The sequence below is a fragment of the Ambystoma mexicanum genome, chromosome 9 (assembly GCF_040938575.1).
Source record: "Ambystoma mexicanum isolate Mex_15411 chromosome 9, UKY_AmexF1_1, whole genome shotgun sequence".
In the NCBI taxonomy this organism is placed as follows: Eukaryota; Metazoa; Chordata; class Amphibia; order Caudata; family Ambystomatidae; genus Ambystoma; species Ambystoma mexicanum.
The window spans coordinates 433,359,565-433,385,460 of NC_090931.1; the positions used below are offsets into that span (position 1 = coordinate 433,359,565).

A 25,896-nucleotide genomic window follows, 5' to 3' on the forward strand; every position below is an offset into this window, starting at 1 on the left:
TAACAAAATAAATGACTCTCCTCCCACTCCCCCATTAAAACCTCCATCCAACAGAGCTTTGGCCTGTGTACACTGGCTTTTCCATTGGTATACTATAAAAGGGTTGACGTTGCAGGGGGACTTCAGTAGAAGTCCATCTGACAAGAAAAAGACCACAGAGATCCTAAAAAACAATGGGGTGGAAAAGAAAAAAGCAAATATTCTTCCCTAATATTTATGCTCATTAATGCTGTTCTGTAGTACTACATATAGCAGAAATTGATGATCTCATCACCACTCACACCTCCCACTCTTTATCACAAAGACATTCAGTCACGACTACCTCTACACACATCCTGTCCGTCCTCATTCTCACAGGTTACAGCATCCAACACTAGGATTGCCAAGAAAAGACTGTCAGAGGGCTTGCTATTATACACAATACCTCTTGGGCATGCACCCTCCAGGAGCACACGACACCTGCATCCATGGAACTCTTTCTTTGCCCTATCCTGCACAGACAGATCTATTACACTTCATAGAAAGGCATAAATTAGTTTTCAAAAATTGATTAGCAGATTTTGCTAATTAAACTTTTCTTCATCAAATCCAATCCACGAGCAAGGCACAGAGTTGCTAAGAGCCTACATCACCCAACAAGGACGCTCCGATCGAGCAGTGACCTCTGTTTGGAACCAAAACGCTACAACAAAAGAACATTTGGAGGATCTTCTCCCTCTCGCCTCAAAAACTTGGAATGAGCTACCAAACGTACCTAACTCAAGAAATCGCCTACTATTCAGAAAACTCCTCAAATTATGGCTCTTCAATCCATAACTAGAAGAACTCCCACAAGGGCATATACACAGCTGAAACAATGCTGAGTGAAGAAACCGATCCTCCCGATCCCACTAAGCTATCGCCCATAAACAGAAGTCAAGGAAGAACAAGCTACAGCATATCAACTTCTACAGCATGAGTTCTGCCATGGATTCACATGCTCATGAATATTCCCTGTCGTCGGGCTGGAAATCCTCGGTAAAGGAAAAAATCAGTTTGTTTCGTTTCTGAACTGTCTTTCTCCTAATAACCAATCACTGTCCCTGGGTCATACTGCCCCCAGCCAATGACTGCCCTCTACCTAAGCCCCTCCTCTGGCAGCCATCTTCAGATTTTTACCGCACGTTCAACTGTGGGAGTCCTCGTGCTTAGCTCTCAAGCTTTTACTGCGTATTTTCAGAGTTTTCTCTATTTTTGTAGGTCAATTGGGCCTCAAGCCCCACCAATTCATCATCCGATTTAACAGGGACCAGTTTTTGGAAACTTCTACGCCCTTCAAGGCCGATTATTGTTGAGTTCCACTTCTTGGAGCAATCGGATGATTCTTGAGGCCTACCCCGCGTGGACATGGCCGAAGATAAGGGAGACTTGACGCCTCTGTTCAGGATTTGCCCATGATGTGGACTACACAACATTTTCTCGGACTATGGGCACTCCTTGTACCTCTATTGCCTTCACTCAGACCAATCGAACATGGAGGAGGCCTGTGCCTTCTGCAAGGACATGTCCTCCCGCACCATGAAGGACCGTCACAAGCGGCTCTCCGATTGGCTGGAGATGAAGAACCCGGCGGCAGGTGAGCCCCGGCAGCATACTTCTCCCAAGAAGAAATCTGAGCAGTCTTCTAAGACCTTTGAGGGTGCTCCGGCGACGGGGGCCCAACATAAGGCAAAGCACCGCAAGTCCGCTGGCACCAGGAGCGCCGTTGGTACGGGCTCTGCAGCAGTCAGCCCGGGTGCAGCATCGCCAATGCCGTCGAACACGAGCCAACACTCCGGCTTGACGAAAAGGAAGTCAGACCACCCTGGTAAGCTTCAGGAGAAGGCCCGGTCGACTCCGACGGAGAAAGCCAAGGGGGAGCGAGTCGTTGACCCCCCCCCCCCCCCCACCCCGCTCCCCCACAGTGAAGCGCTCAGACGCGCGCCTAAGGTTGTGAAGGCCTAGATTCACCAGGCTAAGGCTTCAATTGTGGGAGTGGTAGCGTCCCTGGCGAAGACCGCAGATGCGGCCCCACTGAAGACGACCCCCAAGCCAAGAGTTTCCCTGCCCACCTGGAGGACTAGTTTTTCCTGGCCATCGAAAAGACCCCTGTGAAGCCCCTGGCTGAGAAGAGGGTGGGGGGCAGAGCATGGTAGTCCGGCCGGACTCTATCTCCTCCGAGGATAAGCTTTCGGGCCTTAAGGCAGTCCTTGACAAGAAGTTTGTCGAGGCCAGTTCCTACAGGAAGGACCCCGACGAGGCAGACGTGGAAAGTGACGAGGGAACCGTTGAGGGGCGGCACGGTGGCGAGGAACCAGAGGACTCCACGACGCTCCCTTCGCAACCGCTCTCCCTACCGACTGACAGGTCAGAGGACATCCTACAAGCCCTGCACACCCTGTGCTCAGAAATAAGGACAAGGATGCCATTGCCTCCGGCGGGTGATCCAGCGGCACCTGGACCGTCGGGGGACCCTCCACCCAAGCAGAGGCGAGTCCATCCACCCCACCCTGCCATTCTTCACCTCCATCCCCTGCCGAGGGATGAGACGGAGACAGCGACGACTGCGACAGACAACGGCAGCGACAACGGAACAGATCTCCTGTCGCAGCTACCCCGGGCGTCTCTGCCCAACAAAATTGGCTCGTTTCACGCCATGATCGCTAGGGCCTCAGAGCTTTTTCAGCTGCGCCCTGAAGAACAGAAAGAGGGATCCCTTTATCAGCGACGAGAGGCCAAAAGGAAGACTGTGCTCTCGGTCCCGCTGTTGGACAATATCTGGGATGAATGGCTGTCCCTCCTTAAGAACCCATCCTCGACCCCGGCGAAGAGAGACCGGTACGAGAAGAAATACCGGGTTCCAGACTCTGCACCGATGTTCCTCCAGAGCGCAGCCGTCCCCGGACTCTGTGGGCTCCACAGCGGCCAGGAAGAAATCTGCAGGTTCGGCGGCATCGACTCCCACTTCCCCGCCGGTCGGCAAGGGGAAGAAGCTGGACGCTATGGGACATCAGGTCATCTTGTTGGCGACGGCCATTAAGGCGGCCAACGCTCTCGCTATCATGGCCGGCTACGATAGGGAGCTGTGGTTTAACATCGCCCCCCTGCTGCACTTCCTCCCAGACGACAAGAGGGCGGAGGTTCTTGAAATCCTACAAGAAGGCGAGGTGGCTTCAGACCATGCCATCACGGTGGCCACGGACATTGCCGACACCGGGTTTCGCCAGATGGGCAACAGCGTTTGCCTTCGCCGGCGTGGTTGGCTCGGGGCCACCGACTTCCTTCAGGATGTACAGACAAGGGTACTGGACATGCCCTTCGACGGGGACAACTTGTTCGGCAGGGCGGTGGACGAGTCACTGCAGGCCATTAAGGCAGACGCCGATACGGCCCGTGCCTTGGGCTCACTCCAACGACGACGGCTGTTCTTTCGGTCCTCCAGAGGCAAGTCACAGGGTGCCTCCAAAGGATTCGGTGGCAGCTCTTCGTACCGTCAAGCGGCCCGTTCTTCGTCCCAGGAGGCCTACAGAGGCTGCAGCACGGCTGAAGGACATTGTCGGCGTCGCCAAGGGGCCCAAGGTGGTAAGGCCTCAGCGAAGCAGGACTGAACCGCCCGTGACGTCAGGCCCCCACCCGAGCACCCCAGTGGGAAGCTGGCTGGTGAACTTCGTTGGCGTGTTGAAATCCATCTACACCAACCGTTGGGTGCTGGATGCCCTGGCCCACGGACACTGGAGTTCCAAAGGAAGTGTCCCTGTTTTCCACCTGTGGCCAGGAAAGAAAGCCACATTCCACAGCTGCTTCTAGAGGTACGAGCAATGCTAAAAAAGGGCGCGATAGAACACGTCCCGGAGAGGCTCTGTGGCTCTGGAGTATACTTGCGGTATATTCTCGTCCGGAAGACCGGCGGTTGGCGGCCCATCCTAGACCTCAGCCGCCTCAACAAATACATAAAATCCCAGAAGTTCCGGATGGTCACCCTTCAGCACGTGCTGGAACAGCTGGAGGAAGGAGACTTGCTGTTGTCGCTGGATTTGGAGGATGCTTATTTCCACATCCCCATTCACAAGGGGCATCGAAAGTTTCTGTGCTTCGTGGTCCAAGGACGGCATTATCAATTCAAGGCCCTTCCGTTCAGTTTGAAGTCGGTCCCAAGGGTCTTCACCAAGTGCCTGGCACCGATGGTGGCGCGGATGTGCCTGCAGGGTATCCACGTCTACCCCTATCTGGACGATTGGTTCATCCGAGCGAAGTCAAGGGAACTCGCTGTCGCACACAGCGAGGACCATCTGCCGGCTCACGGAAATGGGGTTCTCGATAAACTAAACTATGCAAAGACCTGCTTGGAGCCATCGCAGGACGCTCGGTTCCTGGGAGCCAGGCTCAACACAGTGGTGTGCCTAGCTTCACCGTCAGAGGAAAGGATAAAAGCCATCCTGGACAAGGTACAACGGCTGTTGACCATGGAAGTTGCGAGGGTGAGGTCCATCAAGTCCCTGCTCGGCATGATGTTGTCATGCGTCTACCTCGTTCGGCTGTGCAGGCTGCGTATGCGGCCGCTGAAGGTGTTCCTCACCACCCGTTAAGTGTCGAGACATTCCGGCGAGCAATTTGGTGGTGGTGTGTCCATTGCATTTCGCGGGGGCACAGACTTTCATACCCCAGCGCATCAGGAGACGGTGACGACGATCGCCTCCCTGGAGGGATGGAGCGCACATACCAGAAATCTCCACGCAAGAGGCCTGTGGCTCCCAGAGGAGAAGTTGCTGCACATCAACATCCTGGAGCTCCGAGCTGTGTTTTGGGCCCTCAAGTCATTCCTTCCGTCCCCCAAGGGCAAGGTGGTGCAGGTCTTCACCAACACCACCATGATATTCTACTTCCGGAAGCAGGGTTGGGGGAGGGGGGGCACCAGATCCCCAGCTCTCCAAGGAAGCGCAGGACCTATGGCACTGGGCCGTCGCCCAGAGGATGGTCATGGTACCCTTTCATCTGGCAGGAGTGAAGAACAATGTAGCCGACTCACTCAGCAGGGAGCTGCACTCTTGCCACGGGTGGGAACTTCGGCAGGATCAGGTGGACCTACTGTTTCGACAATGGGGCAATCCCCAGATCGATCTGTTTATGTCGGCGACGAACACCAAGTGTTGGAGGTTCGCCAGCAGGTTTCCCCAGCCGGGGAGCATGGGGGATGCGTTCTCATTCCGCTGGGACTGCCTTTTTCTCTATGCGTTCCCACTGTTGCCGTTGCTCCTGCGACTCCCAGTGCAGGATGATCCTCGTCGCACTGGCATGGCCGAGGCAGATCTGGTACCCGGACCTTCTGGACATGTCAGCGTCCACTCCTGTCAAGCTTGCGGCAGACGCAGATCTTCTCGCCAGGGAAGGAGGCGCGATTCTGCACTACGACCCGGGGGCCTGGCTCCTGCAGCGCTAGAGTTTGCAGGATACGAGATCCCGGCAGACTGCAAGGAGGTACTTGCCATGGCCAGGGCTTCTTCGACTCTTAGTGCTATGGACATAAATGGAAGAGGTTCACCGTCTGGTGCCGTGCACAGAAAATAAACCCTATACGGATTACGGCCCCTCAAGTGCTGCTGTACTTGCTGTCGCTGGCCAAGGCGGGGCTGGTGCACGCTTCTATCAAAATCCATCTGGCGGCTATAACCTGCTCCACCAGAACTCCGGGGCGATCGTTGCTGTGGTCGCATCGCCTGGTTAAGGAGTTCATGAAAGGACTTTTCCGCTCGTTCCACGCTGGTGAAGGTTCCTGCCCTGGCGTGGGAGCTCAATGTGGTGCTGACTAGGCTCATGGGTCCTCCGTTCGAGCCTTTGCATTTGACACCGCTGAAATTCCTATCGTGGAAGACAGCGTTTCTGGTGGCCATCACCTCTGCACGACGAGTGGGAGAGATCCAGGCTCTCTCCTGTAAGCCTCTCTACTCCTCCTTCATGCCCAAAGTGCCGTCTGACTTTCATCTCAACGAGCCCTTGGTGTTACCTGTTTTCTTCCCGTCGCCGGCTGAGAGGACTTTGCACTCGTTGGATGTGGCTAGAGCGCTGAAGTTCTACGTGGACCGCACAAGGAATTTTAGGAAGCCCTCACAGCTGTTGTGAACTTTGGCCCTGTGAACCAAGGGAAGGCCTTCTTCAAGGCTTCCATTTCCAGATGGCTCTCCGGCTTGATCACCCATTGTCACCGGTTGGCAAACCGACCGTTGCCTGGCCGCCCGAGAGCCCATTCGACCAGAGCGATCGCTGCAACTACTGCGTTCCTGTCTGGTGTACCCCTGCTGGACATCTGCAGGGCGGCTACGTGGAGGACGCTGCACACCTTCACAAAGTTCTACTGCGTCGACCGGGATTCCAGGGAGGAGTCCAGAGTCAGCCAAGCAGTGCTGCGCAAACTGTTCACTTGAAGGTGAGCCTGGTGAAGAAGTAAGAGATGCTTAATGTTGAGTTATTGAAATGCTTAATGTTGAGCCATGCCACCTCCCATGGTTGTGCGTGTGTGTACTGCTATGTATTCTTTTATTCATGAGCATGTGAATCCATGCCAGACCCCCAAACTGGAGAAGGAACAAGTTACTTACCTGTAACTAATGTTCTCCAGCATGGGTCGGGCATGGATTTACATGCAAACCATCCCGCCTACCCCTCTGCGGCTCTTCTTAGTCCTACTGCCACTTTACGTGCTACCAAATCTGAAGATGGCTGCCAGAGGAGGGGCTTAGGTAGAGGGCCTTCATTGGCTGAGGGCAGTATGACCCAGAGACCAGTGATTGGTTATTAGGAGAAAGACAGTTCAGAAATTAAACTGATTTTTTCTTTACCGAGGATTCCCAGCCTGACTGGGAATATTCATAAGCATGTGAATCCATGCCAGACCCATGCTGGAAAACAACAGTTAAAGGTAAGTAACTTGTTCCTTACCTACTGAAAGATCGATATGATAGGACAATACCATAGAATTAGCACAGATTGGGATGGAAGGGCAGGGAAGATTTATCAATAACACCTGGCCTTCAAACTACACACAGGGAACAATGGACCACCAACAGAAAATCGATAGCAAGGGAATGGGCGACTGCTAATTTACTGCACCAATATCAGAGTGGGGGGCAAGACACGCCCCTTCCTAGTACACTAAGTTAAAAATAAAAAACACCAGCGGGAACGTGCCATGTCATCACTCGCAACAATTAGACGGACAGGAAAAAAAGTTGAAAATATGCCTACCTATTGGACAACCGGATACATGGAACAAGATTTATAAGGAATAAGAAATATAACCAACTAACCATACGCTCAAATCTCTGCATACCTAACTCACATGCAAATCCACACAGCTAACTTCTCTATCAGCAAACCGCACGACTTCACCACACCGCAACAAAAAACACATAAACTGCACCAACTGCACAATAGGTCTCGCATTGTTCCGATATTCACACCAAAGCTTCGCGCACAGTGTAAACGGACCTGAAGCTGCCAACATCGCACCACTTCTCACACTTTCCTACTCCCTCTTCTCCTGACTATCCCACCCCACCTTCTTGTTTGCAGATCAGCACTTAGGACCAATTCTATTGGTGACGATGCACGGGACAAATACCTTTTAACATTAACAAACTTATTTGATTAGCAATTTTGTACAATTATTTTTAATGTCACTAGAGGTTATTCGTACCCAAGACACAACGAGCAACAATACAGCATTTGTGTGTACTCATGAAATTAGTGAGATGTAATTGAAAGTTTACCTGCATAAAAGGACACATGTACCCCATACAATTGATATATTAAAAAGGCTCTGAAAACATTTTTCAGTGCAATGGTCTGTGCAGCTGTTTGCAGTCTATGTTCTGCAGGGCAGCGCAGCGCACACTTTATACTTTATACATTCCCCATAATGCGCTGTGCAAACAGGTTACAAGTTTCATGAATCTAAAAGTTTAATGTTGTAAGAAAGTCGTAGCTGGAGACTAAGGAGAATGGTGTTCGATCAGGAAAGATAATTTGAAACTTCAGATGGACTTTACCTAAAATGTATATTGACTTGATTCAATGTAGCGATAAATACCGCTTTCGGGGTGGTCGGGAATGGTAACGACTATTCAGCCTGAGCTAGGTAGTAGGCCTGAGTGCAGAGTTACCAACTCAGCCACCCGCATAAGCAGTATTTATTGCTAATGGCTCCCGGCTGCCACCTGAAGTGCTGATCATTTTTTTCATTTTTAAGTGAAGCAGGCGTGGCATGAATAAACACTGCCTTCTTTCGTTTACAAACTACAAACAAATATCTACATAATTGGAAATATCTATTTCCAGCACCTGGTGGCAGTCTGAAGGTGCACGTGTGAGTGAGGAGAAGTGTGATGCAGCACTCTGATGAGGGAGCTATGGGGTGAGGGACACCAGTGAGGGTGATGCAGCTTGGAATAATATATTTCCGAATGCAGGGTGCACTCTTGGATTAGTTTGAAAATTAGTTACTTGAGAAAAATTAGAGGTGTGCAAGGGAGATAAACCAGCCCTGACACTAGGTGGTATTCAAACTGGAAAAACAACAGATGTCCACAAACTTGCGAGATGCGGCTTGGAGACTAGGCACCAAGATGACAGCCAGGGTTGAGGTGCATAAGGGCTGGTTTGGAAAGTGCATAGTTACTTGTAGATTCCACCTGCAATGCCTCTCGTGGGTCCTAATATTCAATATAATCTGGAGACTGACTAGAACGGTTGACTTTGCCTAAACCTGTAGTGAGCTTTGTTTATTAATTATGTAAGAGTAAAGGCAAAACTTGGAGGTTACGCAATGGCGCTGTAGTGGATCGTGTAGCGGGTCGAGAATTGAGCAAACTCGTAGTTTGTGAACTGTTGCTTTTAGGTTAGCTGGAATGCGACGAGTTGATGAAATTGAATGCCAAGGAGTTTGCAGTCAGCTCCTGGGTTGAGGGCCAACTGCACATATATTTGCAACCAGCAGGTCACAGAACTAGGTTTTCTATCAAAATCCTCTATCTGGGTGATCATTGAGTGTTTTGTAGTAGCCAAGCTGTAATTATGCTTTATTTACCAACATTTTTTAGGAATTGAACGGCAGGACTGAGTTAATAAAAATAAAGGTAACATATACTAGTCCTTGCTAAAGAGAATATAGTTAGTTTAATGCAATGATCATCCTGATTACTGTTGGTCTGAAATTATTTAATAAAGAAACTGGCTAACAATCCCACAGTTACTTGGCGCTTTAAAATGTTGAGGAAATCATTACTGCTACACCCACTTTTTTCCCCCTTTGAACTTGCTGTGAACAAAGGAAGGGGGTTTCGAGAGCCTTGAGGGCAAGAGAAGAATGCAGGGTCAGGTGTGTTTTCTTCGAACATGGTAATTTAAATAGACAGCTCTGCAACCTGGCTCCATGGACACGGACAGCATCCCTTCTCTTGTTCCTTGTTCGAAGCCCCAGATGCTGTCTCTGGGCAACAGAGGCTTCCACACCTGTGGCAACCCAACTGCTCGACTTGCCTTGAGCTCCATAGGTTGTCTGGGACATCATCTGACGTCCTGGCTTTCTGAGGCCCCACCAGAGTGGTTTTCACTTCTGCGCTCTCCCACTCAGGCCTCCCTGCTGCTCACTTTGCTGTTTCAATAGTCTCCCTTTGTACACCTGCAACCACTTGACAGGTTGCAGGTGTGGATTCCCAATTGGGCTTGCCTGACCATAGTTAAAGGGACATACCTGACTTACAAAGCACTCTGCAGGCATCTTCTTTGTCCAGTACCAAAGTGGTGAACTGAGGTTTTAGTGTTCATTACCCTTAGTCGTCTCTTACTCGTCCCAGTACTTTCAGAGGTCAAGTATGTGGAAATGAAGGTAACTGTTTTGCAGTAGCCTATAAAGGCTGGGGGTGACGGGGGGGGGGGGGGGGGCTTAGGTTGGTCAGTCAGAAAGGGGATACAGTGTCTCGCCTATGGGCACCCCACTCCCAGTCCCCAAGGACCCTCCACCCAGGTGATCCTCCCTCGCTTCTCCACCTTGCAGGGTCAGGATCCAAGAGCGATGGCCTTTCCCTGACCACCTGAGCAGAGGATCCAGGCGGAGTAGAAGTGAGGATACCCTCAGGTTTCTTACAGTCCTCATGTCCATTTTCCCCATGTATAATGAGTTTTTGGATCCACTCCAATAATATAGTTTGTCTCACACTCCTCTCTCCATGCCAGAGGGCTCAAAGAGGATGACCAACATCTATTGGTTAGGCTCAGGTGGCCTATTGACCAGGTGAATATGCAATCCCTGAAGGCATTGGGTGCTGGAATGCATTTTCTTGCTTTCATCAAATTTGCTCTTGGTGTGTAAGCCAGTTTTGAAACCGCTTTTATTCGGCATCTGTTCTGCGATTCACTCTGGGCTTGCGTACCCAATGTGCACTCGACGAGGAATCTTTCTGAAAGTGGACTTGTGGACCACGCCCAGTGCATGCATCGGACATTCAGTGTACACAAAATTGTGTAAATACATTTCTTGAGGTTCATGTTCTCTAGGTCTTTACTCCCTAGCAGCACTCTGATTTGTTTGTGATTAGTGTAGGATGCTTTCCCTCAATCTTTATGAAATCATTTCCTGGTTGTCTATACAGGGGACATCTCCCCAAAGGGGAAACTGTAGGCTCATGAGGGAGGGGACACTCCAGGGTATCTTCTTGATGGCTCCACGAGTCCCAAAACAGATATTGATTTCACAGGACTCAAGAGTTGCCCAGTTCTTCCCAGCGTGTACTAGGTGACATATCCTGCAAACGACTGAAATGGCTGCCTCCTTTGTGATGTGGTATCTCCTTGCAGACAGTTTCCCAGGATGTTGTAATCGTTAAAATATTAGGAGAGTGATATGATTCCTTTCCAAAAGGAAATGTTAATGATGTTACTCCCAGAATGATCTGTCCACCCTTCAGAAAAGGACTACATTGATAGTTCCCTTGAGTTAATTGAATTGCCTGTGCAGATTTGTGGAGGGATGCCACATAGTTTGGTATCCTTTTACTTGTGTTTATTGTAAAGGTTGTTCCCCTAAATGACTTGTATTGCTTAGGTAAGGAGCAGAGACATAACCTCTGCAGATATATACCCTATCCTTAAAAGTTAAACCGATGGCTGTTCTACTGTGTTCTCCAGGGGTTGCTTGATTGCAGATATCAGGCATGTGGTGCCTGGAAAGTGTGGGTGTATGGAAAAGGGCAGAGACAGAGTGAAACATTCTCTATCTTCTATTTGCAGAACAATGCTCTTGCTTTGTTGCAGGAAATTCACTTTCCTGATGCTGCAAAACATAAAATGGGACCCCTGTTACACTGGCAGTGTTGTAGATTTGTCTTGTTTACTCTGTTTCGCGGGCCCCTTCTCAATGTTTGTATGCCCCCAGCTTAGTTATGTTGAATTCTGGTTGACAGCAGGGTGAACTAGACCTGTGTGTTTTCTCAGAGGGCTTCCCTGGCAAAAGCAGGGGGTGCTAATTGGTACCATGACTGTGCTACTGGCATAGAGGTAGGTGTGAAGACTCTGTACTTTCTGCATAGGCCGATGCGTACAGTTTGGGTTGTGTGATCAGGATCTGTACAAAAGTTGTTTCTCGGCTCTTTAGGCACATTGTTACCACAGCGCTACTGTAGGTCAGCCAAGCTGTACATTTTGGTATACAACCTTTACTAAACTGTAGAAGAGGCTGGAATTTCAGCCCTAATGGGCATAGTCTGAATGTCCGTGGTGTGCAGATTCCGCCCTTCAATGTCTGCAGGTGATAATTTTTCTTTTAACCTTCTTTCTCTTCTGCATACATGTCATGAGCAATTGTGTTGTCAGAGAATTCCCCCACCCTACAATTGTTGCAAACTTTTTAATTAAAGGGGCCCATGCAGTCTAGACCAGCCATTTGGTTAATATCAGTACATTATGCAGCTGAGTTCTTGCATCTCATGGGAGTTTGACTTTGTTTTGTTTAATTTCATCTTTACTTGAGAGTTCCATGGGCCACACCCAAGGAAAGTAAAGCTAAAAGTTAAGGGACCTCGGATGTTATGAGGGGACTGGGATTTTAATATGTTCTCTGATCTACTCCTTTGGCAATTAAAAGCCATGGCTATGGATGCAGTCAGAATATTAAGGTCACTGAAGGGGGTTTCGTATGCACTATCTGGGTAGCTTTATGCAGATTTAGTCCCATTAACTAGAGTACATTGTGTCTCATGCTGTAAATGGTGCTGTTTGGTTGATGGCATGTAGCACTAGGCAACAGCCTTTGTAATTTGCTTTGTGATACAGATGCATGTCTTTGGACTGTGGAGACAGTTACCCAGTCACACTTTAACTGCTATGTTTCAGGTGAGATCTTCGAATTGAAAGCTGAGCTTAACAATGAAAAGAAGGAGAAGAGGAAGGAGGCAGTGAAGAAGGTCATTGCAGCCATGACTGTGGGGAAGGATGTCAGGTAAGGCACTTTATGAACATTTTGGCAGGACCAGGCTAATTAACACTGCTACAGGCAATGGACTCCACTGGCATAGGATTACTCCTGACCCTTTTGTCATTCAAGAAGACCCTCTGAACAACATTTTTCGGGATATCAGTGTGACATTACTTGTTACGGTTGAAGTCCGATCACTCCAAAATATGAAAGTGGAACGCAGAGCCTACAATTAAGCTCCTAGTGCACTTAAATTTTTTTTTAAAAAAAAAACACACACATGTTATAGGAGAATCAGAACACTGTGGATTCTTCCAGACTACAAGTTTCACTCCAAAGGGCTGGAGCCCCTTCCAACTCTTTAAAACGCGGTCCTGTCCACTAGTACAGTTTCCCCTCCTATCCTTTACTCCTCCTATAGTGCGGGATGTGTTTTGTCTTTGTATTGTGATTCCAAGACCCCTCTCATGCATGAGTGCAGGATCCCTGTCCCATGGTTTTCTGTGGTGCAAAGCCTCTCTGCATGCAGTGCATAATTCCACTTTCAACCTTCAAAGCCAGCTGTTAGCAAATATATTTGTTTCCTTTGTGCTGCTTTTAAGCTGCATTCCTTCGAGATCCCCAGCATATTTGCTTGCTTATTTAGTTTGTTCTCACATTGTTGCAATTTGAGGTGCTTTTACCGCCCCAATTGCCTCTAGAAGTCATTTTCTTTGGTAACGGTAGTCCTTCCTGACTCTGCCAGCTCATAGGGCCTTTTTGCCCCATTTGACTTTTTTATGTAGCACTGATCTTTTGGCTAGTAGTGCAGGGGTATCCTGTCCTCCGGAGAAGCTGATTTTATGAAAGGGGTAAAATCCATCCAGGGATCCGCCAATGTTAGCATTTGAGTGTTTGTTCGGTCCTGTTCATGCAATTTTCGATGTTTACAAAATGAAGTGTTAAATCAAACATTGAAAACCGTCTAAGTCGTTGTTACTCTTTCATTCCTTTCTATGTTTAAGACTATTAAATTCCACCTACAAATCGTGCTTTGCCGAGGACATTTACAATGGATTACCGTTAAATCGTCCTGCTTTTAGCAGTTGCTAAATAGAGGTGTATTTCAAAGGAATCCAGACTTGAATTAAAAAATCTCTTGCAAATCTAAAACAAATTGTACTTTGAAGATTGACGAGGAAAGCACAGCAGAAATATTAATGCTTCTTCGTGCCCCTTGTCCACCTTAAAAATTATTTATTGAAAATGGCCCAGAATGGTAAAGCAAGGGGTAAATGCATTACACCTTTCTTGTATGCTTTGTTTTACCAATTCATCCAGTATAAAATTCCCCCAATGTGATTGTTTTACTTTTACATTGTGTTCCTGAAAAGCAGGTGGCTGTGTTGACCTTCTTTTGATATTTTACTGACAAACTTCTGAGCACGTTATTTTAGTGAGGGTTGCCTTTTCCCCACTACATTGGCAAAATGTCTAAACTGTTTAAGCCCCATCTTTGTGTAACCACAGGCTGTGTGTCCTTCTTCCTCTTGTTCAGCAGTAGGAATGGCCATCTTTGATCCTGTTCTTTAATGGGCACAGTCTAGAGTCTGGGAAGATGAGCTGTGTGCTTGGAACTGGTTTTTACTTGGGCCTTGCAGACCAGAATTTATTTTATTTTTATTTGTTTGTAATGCGCCAAAGCCCGCAGGCATCAGTGTGCAGACATAAAGACAACGTACCAAGCGAGTGACAGGACAGGCTACATATTACATGCTACAAGGTACGAGTTCCTAGGTGTTTCATGAAAATAGCAGTGTTTTCATCCAGGCCCTAGGTGATGTCATGAACACCTTTGAGCTGCTTCTCCATGATTGCTTAGGTTCTCAGAGTCTGAATGCTGCATAAGTGAACTGGACTCGCCCCATTCCAACATTTTATGTCTGGGGAGGTTTTGTATCCATTAGTGAGTCAACCAATGGAACTTGGATCCCAAGGACCGATAGACCTTGAAGGAAGCTGGGACCTCTGTTGGAACTGCCATTGCCCAAGCCAACTCCTGTAAGACAAAGCTCTGCCCCTCAACTCCGGTTAGCCTACCCCTGGTGTCTCCCTTCCTTGAATCATTGTGCACAACTGGTTTACCATCCTACGTATCGTTTGGGGACCTCCTGAAATCTGTGAGCCTCTAGTTCAGAAGGCCTGAATAACCTTCCAATGCTGGGACACCAAATCGCCTTGTTGGCTGGTCACCTTGCTCTACGACACTGTTGAGGTACATCTTTGTGGACCTGCTGCTACTCCTGGCAACCAGGCAGAGTAGTTTTGTTGGTGAATAATCCCTTTTTTGTCCTCTTCACCGGTGCCTGCCGGCCCTTGCTGCGTCACCGCAAGATTGAGGATCACAGAAAGAGTTCTTACTCCATTGGGAATCTTGTGGTCCTGCTCCTTTCTGCAAGTGGAGGCCGGAAGAGACTATCACCATTCCTAATCCTGACCCGAAAAATCACCTTTGCACCCGCAACCCCTGGGTCACCTTCATCGCAGCCACTGGCGTGAGTAGCCTCCCAGTTTCGTCTGACTTACCTCGAGTAACTGTTTTTTTTTGGGGATTTGAGGCTTGCTTTTCTATACCCTTTTGTTCGCCAAGTAAAACTCCCATCACATAAATTCCTTACTTGCAGCCATGCTGTGCCTTGTCTTTGGTATCTGATGTAGGACTCTCATGAGGGGTCCCTCTGACTCATCAGTTAAGTTGCTGCCTTCCCTGAACAAAACCCTTAAGTGCAAAATTACAATACCTGCATGCTTTTCTCTGTGGTAGTCTATGGAAAACTAGTAGTAATGGGCTAAGACTTCTCTGCTAATTCGAGGAAATTTCTTACAGATAACTTTTGCAGGCTAATTCAAGGCATTTGTTAGTTTTCAAAAATGTATTAGTTTGCCAATTAAAAATGTCTTAGCAAATCTACATATTTGATTAGACATTTTGTACTCCTATTTGTAATGTCACCAGATGTTTGTACCCAAGACATAAAATGAGCAACAATACAGCATTTTGTGTACTGCTGAAGTGAGACATTAGTGAGATGAGTGTCTGTAAAATCTAAGTTAGCTGCATGAATGTACACAAATGGATATAACAAAAATATGAAAACCGGTTTTCAGTGCAAAGCTCTGTGCAGCTGCTACAGTCTGTGTTGCATAGGGCAGTGTCCGTATATTGTAGGATACACATGCTTGACCCATCATTTGCTCTGCAAGGAGAAGATCAGATGTTTCATGAATCAAAAGGTTCTCAAAGTTAAAGGAAAGTCCTAGCATGAGACTAAGTATGTAGTATGGTGTTGCGGCAGGCAGGGTAATTGTCAGGTGGATATGATGGCCCTTGCCTGTCATTGATATGATTTTCAATATAGCATTATACTTCTTTCGGAGTAAGGCAGGACCGCTAATAACCTCAAACCCAAGCCAGGTAGACCCAAGGAAATCATTTCAAACCTGTTGACCTATGATAGTGGTATTTCACTACTGGTACTCGGAGACGCCATCTGCGGTACTGATACTTTTTTTAATGGCCTTTGGCAATTTTAAGAATAGAGATTACTGTTGCCCTCTCTCTCTCTCCATTAGCGCTTGTGAACAGGGAAAAGAGGGTGCAGACAACCCTGAGGGCAAGAGGAATGCAGGGTGAGCTATGCTTTCTTTGAACATGTTAATTTAAATAGCAAGCTGTGCTACACAAGTGCCAGTTTAATTAGCAAATCAACAGAATTGCATAGCAAATTGCTATGCAACACTGCTTATTTTATGCCTTGTAATTGCCCACGCACTAGGGCAGGACTGTTGATTCCTTATTGGTAACTGAGTTCCTTAAGTTACTTAAGGCTTGTAATACATTAAACCACAGTTTTCCTCCCTGCTTTCCACTGTAATAGTCTACCCAATGCTCCAGCCAAATGCTCTGGCTACCCCTTGGATATTTTCCCACCCAGAATTGCCTGTGACATCAGCCCTCTACATCTAGAGGATATTTTCTCTTTAATTCTTCTCTCTCCCTCTGCACCTTTCCTAAGCTTTGGGATTAAACCTTTATTTAAAAAAGCCAACCTAGATCCATCAGACCGTAACAACATCCAACCCATTTCTCAGCTGCCCTTTGTAGCTAAACAGCTTGAAAGGATTATTGTTGAGTAGATTAAAAATTATGTTAAGAACTACGTGCTTTTAGATGACGCACAAATGGGTTTTAGACTCTCACAGAGTGCAGAATTGGCTACCATCTGCGTCCTAGATTACTTAGGTGACTAGGGCACATCTGAGGCAGCATTAGATATGGTGAACAATGCATTAATGCTAGACGGACTTCACAATATGGGCATCCAGGGCACAGCCCTTAAATGGGTAATGATTTTTGAAAGACCATATTCAACAAGTACATCTTGGACTGTTCTATTCCCGCACTACTTAGTTGACCTGGCGTCAATTGGGGCTCTGCTCTGTCATCAATTCTTTTAGTTTATATCTCTGTCATCTAATGGACAGTTTTCACGAATCAGGAGTAACCTTTTTGGGTGTGGCGAATGAAAATTGCCAAAACCATTGTTACAGAAGAGTGGAATGGGGATTCTTGGCCTGAGAATATCTGGTTGGCATAGCAACCGGCAAAGCCATGGCATGAAACGGGCAAATCACTCAAATCTCTTTATTTCAAACACCTCTCCCGTTCTACCCAACGAGGTTCTCTAACAATATTTGCTCCCATCAGCAGCTTTGTAAGAAGTAGGTCAGGTGCTGGCCATTCCCAGCTCCACAGTGATTTCACGTTGGGCTATTTCTGTGCTACTTCCGACAGATTATTTTTGTCCCCCTGAGGCTGCTTTCTGCCCCCCACCCCGCTCTCTGCTCACCACCCTCTCTAACACCCTCCTACTCTCTCTGAACCCATGCCCACCCACATTGTGTGCTGGTTGGGTTTTGTTTGGGCTAATTTGGTCCAGTCCTCCCATATTTTTTTGACCCCCAACCAACTACCATCACCCACCCCCACTTTCTTTAACCCCAGCCACTCTACCCCCTCCCTCTCTACCCCCACCCACCCAGACCCGATCTACCCCCAACCCTGCTCCATCCACCCCCTTACTCCAACTCGCCACCCACGCCCCCTCGCCCTCACTAACTGCCCACCCTTCCCACCACCCTCCCGACCCAGACCCGGTCTACCCTTCACCAATGCAACCACCCTACCCAGCCACTACCCCAGCCTTACTTATTTACTAATTAACCAATAATTTTATTTCTCCAGCATGGGGTCTGGCATGGATTCGCATGCTCATGAATATTCCATGTCAGGCCAGGAATCCTTGGTAAAAGGAAAAAAACGGTTTCACTTTCACTTCCAAACTCTTTCTCGTATAAACCATTCCCTGAGCTCTGGATCATACTGCTCCCAGACAATGAATGCCCTCTCCCCAAGTCCCTCCTCTGGCAGCCATCTTCATATTTTTACAACACGTTCAAGTGTTGGGAGTCCTCGTGTTTTGCTCCGGGAGCTTTTCTACATTTTCACGCTTTTTCGATGAAAAAGTTCCTATTTTTGTGAAATAGAGCCCATGTACTCTTTCGTTCCTTTGACCAGCAAGCAGGGATCAGTTTGTCATCGTCTTTCAACGCCCCTCGAGGGCAAGAATCGTCGAGTTTCATCTAACATTCCAGAAGGCCATCTGGTCTACACCGCACTCCGGTCCATGTCGGAGGAGGAGGAGGGAGGCTCCCTCTTCAAGCTCTGCTCCAGCTGCGGATTGAGGAATGTGTTTGCGGAGGACAAACACTCCCAGTGCCTCTACTGTCTCCATCTGGACAACAGGAAAGCGGATTGTGAAATCTACCTTGGGTTCTCCAAACGCACCCTCGAGGATCGCCAGAGTAGGTTAGTGGTGTGTTTCAACGTCAAGGCCTATCCCCGAGCGGCAAGCAGGGGCATGCCTTACTCAGGACCAGCCAGCCTGAGGAGCGAGCTTCTAAGTCCTTTGAGGGCGCTCCAACCGTGGGGGTCCAAGACCATGCCAAGCACTGGAAGTCCGTTTCTGTCGGCTCCCGCAACGGGCAAGGCGTGCTCATCACCGTCTGCCTCTATCTCCAGTCATTGCTATCATGCCCAGGTTAGCCCACCCTCATAATATATTTCCGCTACCACTTCAGCTTTGTTCACAGTGAGTGGGGCTTTAATACTCCTACCCATTCATCATCCTCGGGGTCCTCAGTGAGTGGGGCTTTAATACTCCTACCCATTCATCATCCTCTGGGCCCTTTCTATTACCAGAAAGACCCACTGATGGAGCTTGCAAGTGTCAAATGCAGCATAATCTTTAACCAAAATGTTACTTTCTGTGTGTCTCGAATGCTGCCACCGGTTTCCTAAACCCAATCTTTTGTACAGAATGATCTGCAAATAGCAGTACTGGAACACAAAACCATACATTTTTGTGGCTTCTGCCATCTGCTTTGTAAACGAGTCTTTGATCGTTCACAAAGATTTTGAAGAGTCGGGCCAACACAAACTCCTCCCGAACACAACTTTAAACTGATAAGTGGCTCTTTACTACCTCCATCTCACCCAACACTGACCCTCTGGGCCTGTGAGGGCAGAATAAACTTTTTGGGGCTCTGCTTTCCTTTTGTATAGCATCCCCATTTTTTTTTTGTTTTTTTTTTTAGGATCTTATTTTCCTTTTCAGAATGACTTCTACTGCAATGCTTTCGACTGTTTTCCAGTGTTATCCCATGTGACTCCTATGATGAGGTTGCTTTTTAAGCACCCCATGTTGGGTTTAAAGTCATCATATCGCCCTACAATGGTTTTGTTGACTCGGCTGGTGGAAGATGTAATTTAGTTTTGGCTCCACTAGCGGCGCAGCAGAACTCATCACAGTAGCAGCCCAGTGTACCGTTATGGTATCCATTGGGGTACTAATGTTTTTTTTTAAAATTCCTACTGTAGCAAATGTTGTGGCCCATTCCTTTGTTTAGGGAAACCACAAGGCAACTAAGGCATAAAATGCCTGTTGTGCATGCCTGGTTTCACTCTGAGCCCAGACCTGCATTCTTAAGTAGTGGTTTGAAGTGGTCCCTGGTCCTAGACCGGTCAATACATAAACTTCGTGCTGCACCTGAGTGTTTGAAGGTTTTTAGGGCCAGCCTGATGGTCTGGCCGCCACATTTTATGTGTCTGCCTTTAGTGTAATTCAACAGCTGGCTTAAGCCAGCCCATGATTGAAAGGGTAGGTGTAGGGGACCCTCTGACACTTCCAACTCTGCTGGACCTTTATTAGATTAACTTAGTTGCTGCTGGAGGATTTCTGCTGTGCAACTATGCTACTGCTAACAAGGACGAGGTCTGGTCATACTGTGTGGGTCCTGTGTCCTTTCCCTTCACTTTGGTTTCGTCTTTTGGCTTCTGGATGTCCTTCCTTGTTCGTCTCTAGTCTTCCTACTAGTCCACTGAACTGGATGTCCTATGGGACTTTTTCTGAGCTGTTTTTTCACTACGTTCCCGTTGTACCCTTCTGTTTGTAGCTCTTTGAGGTTGGAATTGCTCTTCATTTGGGCCATATTGGGTTGCCTGCAATGTTTCTCCTGTCAGTCTGTTTTCTGATGTATGGCTTCCTGAATCTAGTTGATTGGGTTCCTCCCTCTTCCTAGTATCATCTTCAGTCATGGCTGATGGGTCACACTCCTAGAAAGGAAGCTGCTTCTCCAGCATGGGGTCTGGCATGGATTCACATGCTCATGAATATTCCCCGTCGTCAGGCTGGGAATCCTCGGTAAAGAAAAAAAAAAACAGTATCAGTTTCGTTTCTGATCTGTCTTTCGTAGTAATAACCAATCACTGGTCTCTGCGTCATACTGACCACAGCCAATGACTGCCCTCTACCTAAGCACCGCCTCTGGCAGCCACCTTCAGATTTTTACCGCACGTTCATGTGTTGGGATCCTCGTGCTATTGCTCTCGAGCGTTAGTGCTATTTTTTCACGTTTTTTCTAAAAAACTTTGTTTTTTTCGGTCAAAAGAGCCTCAAGCTCCACCGACTCTCCATCCGATCAACGGGGACCCGTGTCGGATTCGTCTGCGCCCCTCAAGGGTGAAGAATTCGTCGAGCTACGCTTTTGGAGGACTCCAGAAGCTTCTCAGGCCCGGACATGGCCCAGGAGAAGGGAAGCTCGACGCCCGGAAAGCTGTTCAGGGTCTGCCCTGGATGCCAGCTGCAGAACGTCTTTAAGGAGGACGAACACTCCTTTTGTCTCTACTGCTTACATGAGGACAAGACGCACGTGGAGAAGGACTGTGCGTTTTGCGGCAATATGTCGGAGCGGACCATGAAGGACCGCCATCAACGTCTCGCCAACTGGCTGGAAGGGAAGAGCCCGTCGGGCGAGAAGAAGAGGAAGAAATCCGAGCGGTCTTGGAAGACCTTTGAGGACGCCCCGGCGATGGGGGTCCAACTCAAGGCCAAGCACCGCGAGTCCGCTGGCACCGGGAGCGCCGAACGGTCGGGCTCTACGGGCGCCAGGCAGGGCGCACCTTCCCCGGCACCTTCAGCCACGAGCCAACGCTCTGGGTCGGGTAAGAGGAAGGGCGAGCACCCGGCGAAGCTCCTGGAGAGGCCCCGGTCGAGCTCGAAGGCCCCATCGGAGGGGGAGCGAGGCAGTGTCCCCCCCTCAAGGATAAGGCGGTGAGCGCACCGAAGGTGGTGAAGGCCTTAATCCATCCGGCCAAGCCCTCTATCGAAGCTGTCACGGCGGCCCTGGCTCAGCCTGTGGAGGCTACACCAGTGGTGGCGACCTCGGGGCTCAGAGTCTCCCTGCCACCTCGGAGGGAGTCCTCTTTTGTACCCATCGATAGGACCCCCGTGAAATCCCCGGCGGGGAAGAAAAAGGGGGGGCAGGGCGTCGTCATAGATTCGGCTTCAACCTCGGAGGAAGAGCTGATCGAGGTCTTAAGCCAGGGCCTTGGCGTGGAAGAAGACCGGCCCGTCGGGATGGATCCCGACGCAGGTGGCGACGACATGGTCGAGGGTGCCGACGGGGCCACTGATCGCCCGTCGGATTCCCCTCTGCCAGCGCCGCAAGACAACTCGGCGGCCATTTTGTTGGCTATACAGTCCTTATGCTCAGAGATAAGGACGAGACTACCGTTGCCGACGGAGGAACCTCTCCCGTCGGGGGATCCTGAACCGGGACCTTCTGGTGTTCCCCCACCCAAGAAAAGGATTCACCCTCCACCTCCTTTTCAGCCGTCGCGCCCCATCCAGCCCTCCTCCCCGTACACCCGAGGGGATGATACGGGGACTGACGCGGCAGCGACGGGCACGGACGACGAGGTATACGACGAGGATCTACCGTCGTCACCTCCCACCAGGGCTTCTCCGCCCGACGAGATTGGATCGTTCCACTCCATGATCGCCAGGGCATCCGAGCTTTTCCAACTCTGCCCTGAGGAGAAGAAAAAGGAAGGATTCCTTTATCAACAGCGCGAGGCCAAGAGGAAGACGGTCCTTGCGGTGCCTCTACTGGACGACATTTGGGATGAGGGCCTCGCCCTCCTCAAGAACCCTTCCACGACGCCAGCTAGAAGAGACCGGTACGAGAAGAAGTACCGGGTCCCGGACGCGGCCCCCGTGTGCCTCTGGGCGCAGCCTACCCCGGACTCTGTCGTCTCCACGGCGGCCAGGAAGAAAGCGGGGGGGTGCGACCTCCACATCGACTTCCCCACCGGACGGCGAGGGAAAGAAATTGGACGCTATGGGACGCAGGGTCATCTCGTCTGCAGCAACGACGATTAAAGCGGCCAACGCCTTGGCTATCGTGGCCCGCTACGACAGGGAGCTATGGTACAAACTGGCTCCCCTGCTGGACTTCCTACCGGACGACAAGAGGGCGGATGCCCTGGAGATCCTACAGGAAGGTGAGGTGGCGTCGGACCACGCCATCACTATTGCGACAGACATCGCCGACACTGGGTTTCGCCAGTTGGGCAACGGCGTGTGCCTTAGGCGGCGTGGATGGCTCAAGGCTACGGACTTCCGTCAAGACGTACAGACCAGAGTCCTGGACATGCCGTTCGATGGGAACAACCTGTTTGGGAAAACAGTGGACGATTCCCTTCAGGCCATTAAAGCGGACACTGAGACGGCCCGGGCCCTTGGGGTTCTGCAGCAACGACGGACGCCCTTTCGGAGCAGCGGAGGCAAGGGCGCCTCCAAAGGTTCCGGCGGCGGTTTCTCCACCTACCGGCAAGCGGCCCGCTCGTCTCAGGAGGCCTACAGAGGACGAGGCAAGTCTGGCGGACCCCGCCATCGTCGCCAAGGAGGTCAAGGCGGCAAAGCCTCGTCGAAACAGGATTGAACCGGCCGTGGGGTCGGGCCCCCACCAAAGCACCCCGGTGGGAGGCCAGCTAGCGAGCTTCGTCAGCGTGTGGGAGTCCATCTCCACCGACCGTTGGGTGCTGGACGCCTTAGCCCGGGGCCACGCGCTCGAGTTTCAAAGAAGGTGCCCGCGCGTCCCCCCCGTGGCCAGGAAAGAGCTTCACGTCCCTCAGCTTCTCCTTGAGGTAAGGGCGATGCTCAGGAAGGGCGCCATCGAACTCGTCCCAAAGAGGCTTCGGGGCTCCGGAGTTTACTCGAGATACTTCCTCGTGAAGAAGAAGACGGGAGGATGGCGCCCCATCCTAGACCTGCAACGTCTGAACAAGTTCATCAAGGCGCAGAAGTTCCGGATGGTCACCCTCCAGCACGTCCTGGGTCAGCTGGAGGAGGGAGACTTCCTGTCGTCGTTGGATTTGGAGGATGCCTACTTCCATATTCCCATCCTAAAGGGGCACCGAAAATTCCTCAGGTTTGTGGTCCAAGGGCGTCACTACCAGTTCAAAGCCCTCCCCTTCGGACTACGGTCGGCACCCAGGGTATTCACCAAGTGCCTTGCACCGGTGGCGGGGCAGCTGCGCCGCGAGGGGATCCACGTCTACCCCTACCTGGACGACTGGCTCATCCGAGCCAAGACGAGGGAGCTCGCCGTGGAGCACACGGCAAGGACCGTCCACCTTCTCACGGACCTGGGATTCTCCGTGAACTACGCCAAGTCCCACCTGGTACCCGCGCAAAACGCACTGTTTCTGGGAGCGAAGCTCGACAGTGTCCCTTCTGGCCTCCCCGTCGGAGGAAAGGACCAGGTCCATCCTGGGCAAGGTACAGCGGATGTTGGTTTCCGACGCGGCCAAGGTGAGGTCCATCAAGTCCCTCCTCGGAATGATGTCTTCTTGCATCTACCTCATTCCCATGTGCAGGCTCCGGATGCGCCCGTTGCAGGAGTTCCTGGACGCGCGCTGGATCCAGACGACGGGCGGTTTCGAGGAGAGGATCACACTCGACGAGAGTTTCCGCCGAGCGGTCCGGTGGTGGGGCACCCGCGCGCATCTGACGGCGGGCATGGACTTCCAGACCCCAGACCACCAGGAGACAGTGACCACGGATGCCTCCCTGGAATGGTGGGGAGCGCACACCGAAAATCTGCACGCGAGAGGCCTTTGGCTCCCGACGGAGAAGTCCCTCCATATCAACGTCCTGGAGCTCCGTGCAGTGTTCTGGGCCCTCAGGTCCTTCCTTCCGTCCCTCAAGGGCAAGGTGGTGAGGATCTTCACCGACACCACCACCACCATGTTTTACATCAGGAAACAGGGCGGAACCAGGTCCCCAGCACTGTCCAAGGAGGCGCAGGACCTGTGGCATTGGGCCGTCGCCCAAAGGATGTTTCTGGTGCCGTTTCATCTGGCAGGGATAAAAAACACCATCGCCGACTCACTCAGCAGGGAGCTGCGCTCGTACCACGAGTGGGAACTACGGCAGGATCTAGTGGATCGCCTCTTCCGACGGTGGGGCACACCCCAGATCAACCTGTTCGCGACGGCGACGAACTCCAAGTGCCGGAGGTTCGCCGGCAGGTTTCCCCAGGCGAGGAGCATGGGCGATGCTTTCTCTTTCCCCTGGGAGGGCCTGTTCCTCTACGCGTTCCCTCCTTTGCCACTGCTAATCCGGCTCGTCAACCAGCTCAAGAGGTCACGGTGCAGGATGATCCTCGTCGCACCTGCGTGGCCGAGGCAGATATGGTTTCCGGACCTTCTGGACTTATCAGCGTCCCCGCCAATCGGGCTGCCGGTGGACGCGGATCTACTCTCCAGGGAAGGAGGCGCCATCCTCCACCACGACCCGAAATCGCTGAACTTGCAGGCCTGGCTCCTGCAGCGCTAGAGTTTGGGGGATACGACATACCGGCCGACTGCAGAGAGGTTCTTGCAAAGGCCAGGGCGTCCTCGACTCTTAAATGCTACGGACACAAATGGAAGAGGTTCTCTGTCTGGTGCCACGCACAGAAGATTAACCCTCTACGGATTACGGCTCCCCAGGTACTGCCGTACCTGCTGACGCTGGCCAAAGCTGGTCTGGCACACGCGTCCATCAAGATTCATCTTGCTGCGATCTCCCGATACACCAGAACCACGGGGCGGACGTCCTTGTGGTCTCATCGTCTGGTGAAAGAGTTCATGAAGGGACTGTTCAGATCGTTCCCGCTGGTGAAGGCTCCGGCCCCGGCGTGGGAGCTCAACGTGGTGCTGACCAAGCTCATGGGTGGGACCTCCGTTCGAGCCTCTGCACTCGGCCCCGTTGACGTTTCTGTCGTGGAAAACAGCGTTTCTTGTGGCCATCACCTCCGCACGACGGGTGGGAGAGATCCAGGCCCTTTCCTGCAAGGCCCCGTACTTGACTTTTCACGACACGAGGGTAGTGCTCAGGACGCACCCCTCCATCATGCCCAAGGTACCGTCGGACTTCCATCTCAACGAACCCTTGGTGTTGCCTGTGTTCTTCCCGTCGCCTTCGTCGCCGGCTGAGGGGACTTTGCACTCGCTGGATGTGGCTAGAGCGCTGAAGTTCTACGTGGACCGCACAAAGTGTTTTCGGAAGACGTCACAACTCTTTGTGAACTTTGGACCTGTCAATCAGGGGAAGGCTCTCTCGAAGGCTTCCATTTCCAGATGGCTCTCCGGCTGTATCATGTACTGTCATCGGTTGGCAAACCGACCGCTGCCTGGCCGTCCGAGAGCCCATTCCACCAGAGCGATCGCAGCTACCACGGCGTTCCTTTCTGGTGTGCCCCTGCTGGACATATGTAGGGCTGCTACGTGGAGGTCGACGCACACCTTCACGAAATTCTACTGCGTCGATCGGGATTCCAGGGAGGAGTCCAGGGTCGGCCAAGCAGTGCTGCGCAACCTGTTCGCCTGAGGTGAGCCTGGTGAGGAGGTAAGATGCTTAATGTTGAGTTTGATGTAATGCTTAATGTTGAGCCTTTGCCACCTCCCGTGGTTGTGCATGTGTGTACTG

At 50.6% G+C, this 25,896-nt stretch overlaps 1 protein-coding gene across 15 annotated transcripts in view; it reads left to right on the forward strand.

The window, feature by feature from the left end:
• Positions 1 to 25,896, forward strand: part of AP2B1 (adaptor related protein complex 2 subunit beta 1) — a 1,113,451-nt gene that overhangs the window by 41,343 nt on the left and 1,046,212 nt on the right. For all 15 annotated transcript variants that reach the window (XM_069614911.1, XM_069614900.1, XM_069614904.1 and 12 more), the window contains one exon: positions 12,400 to 12,505. In XM_069614911.1, the coding sequence (XP_069471012.1) occupies positions 12,400 to 12,505 (106 nt within the window). The remainder of the gene's footprint in view (positions 1 to 12,399; positions 12,506 to 25,896) is intronic.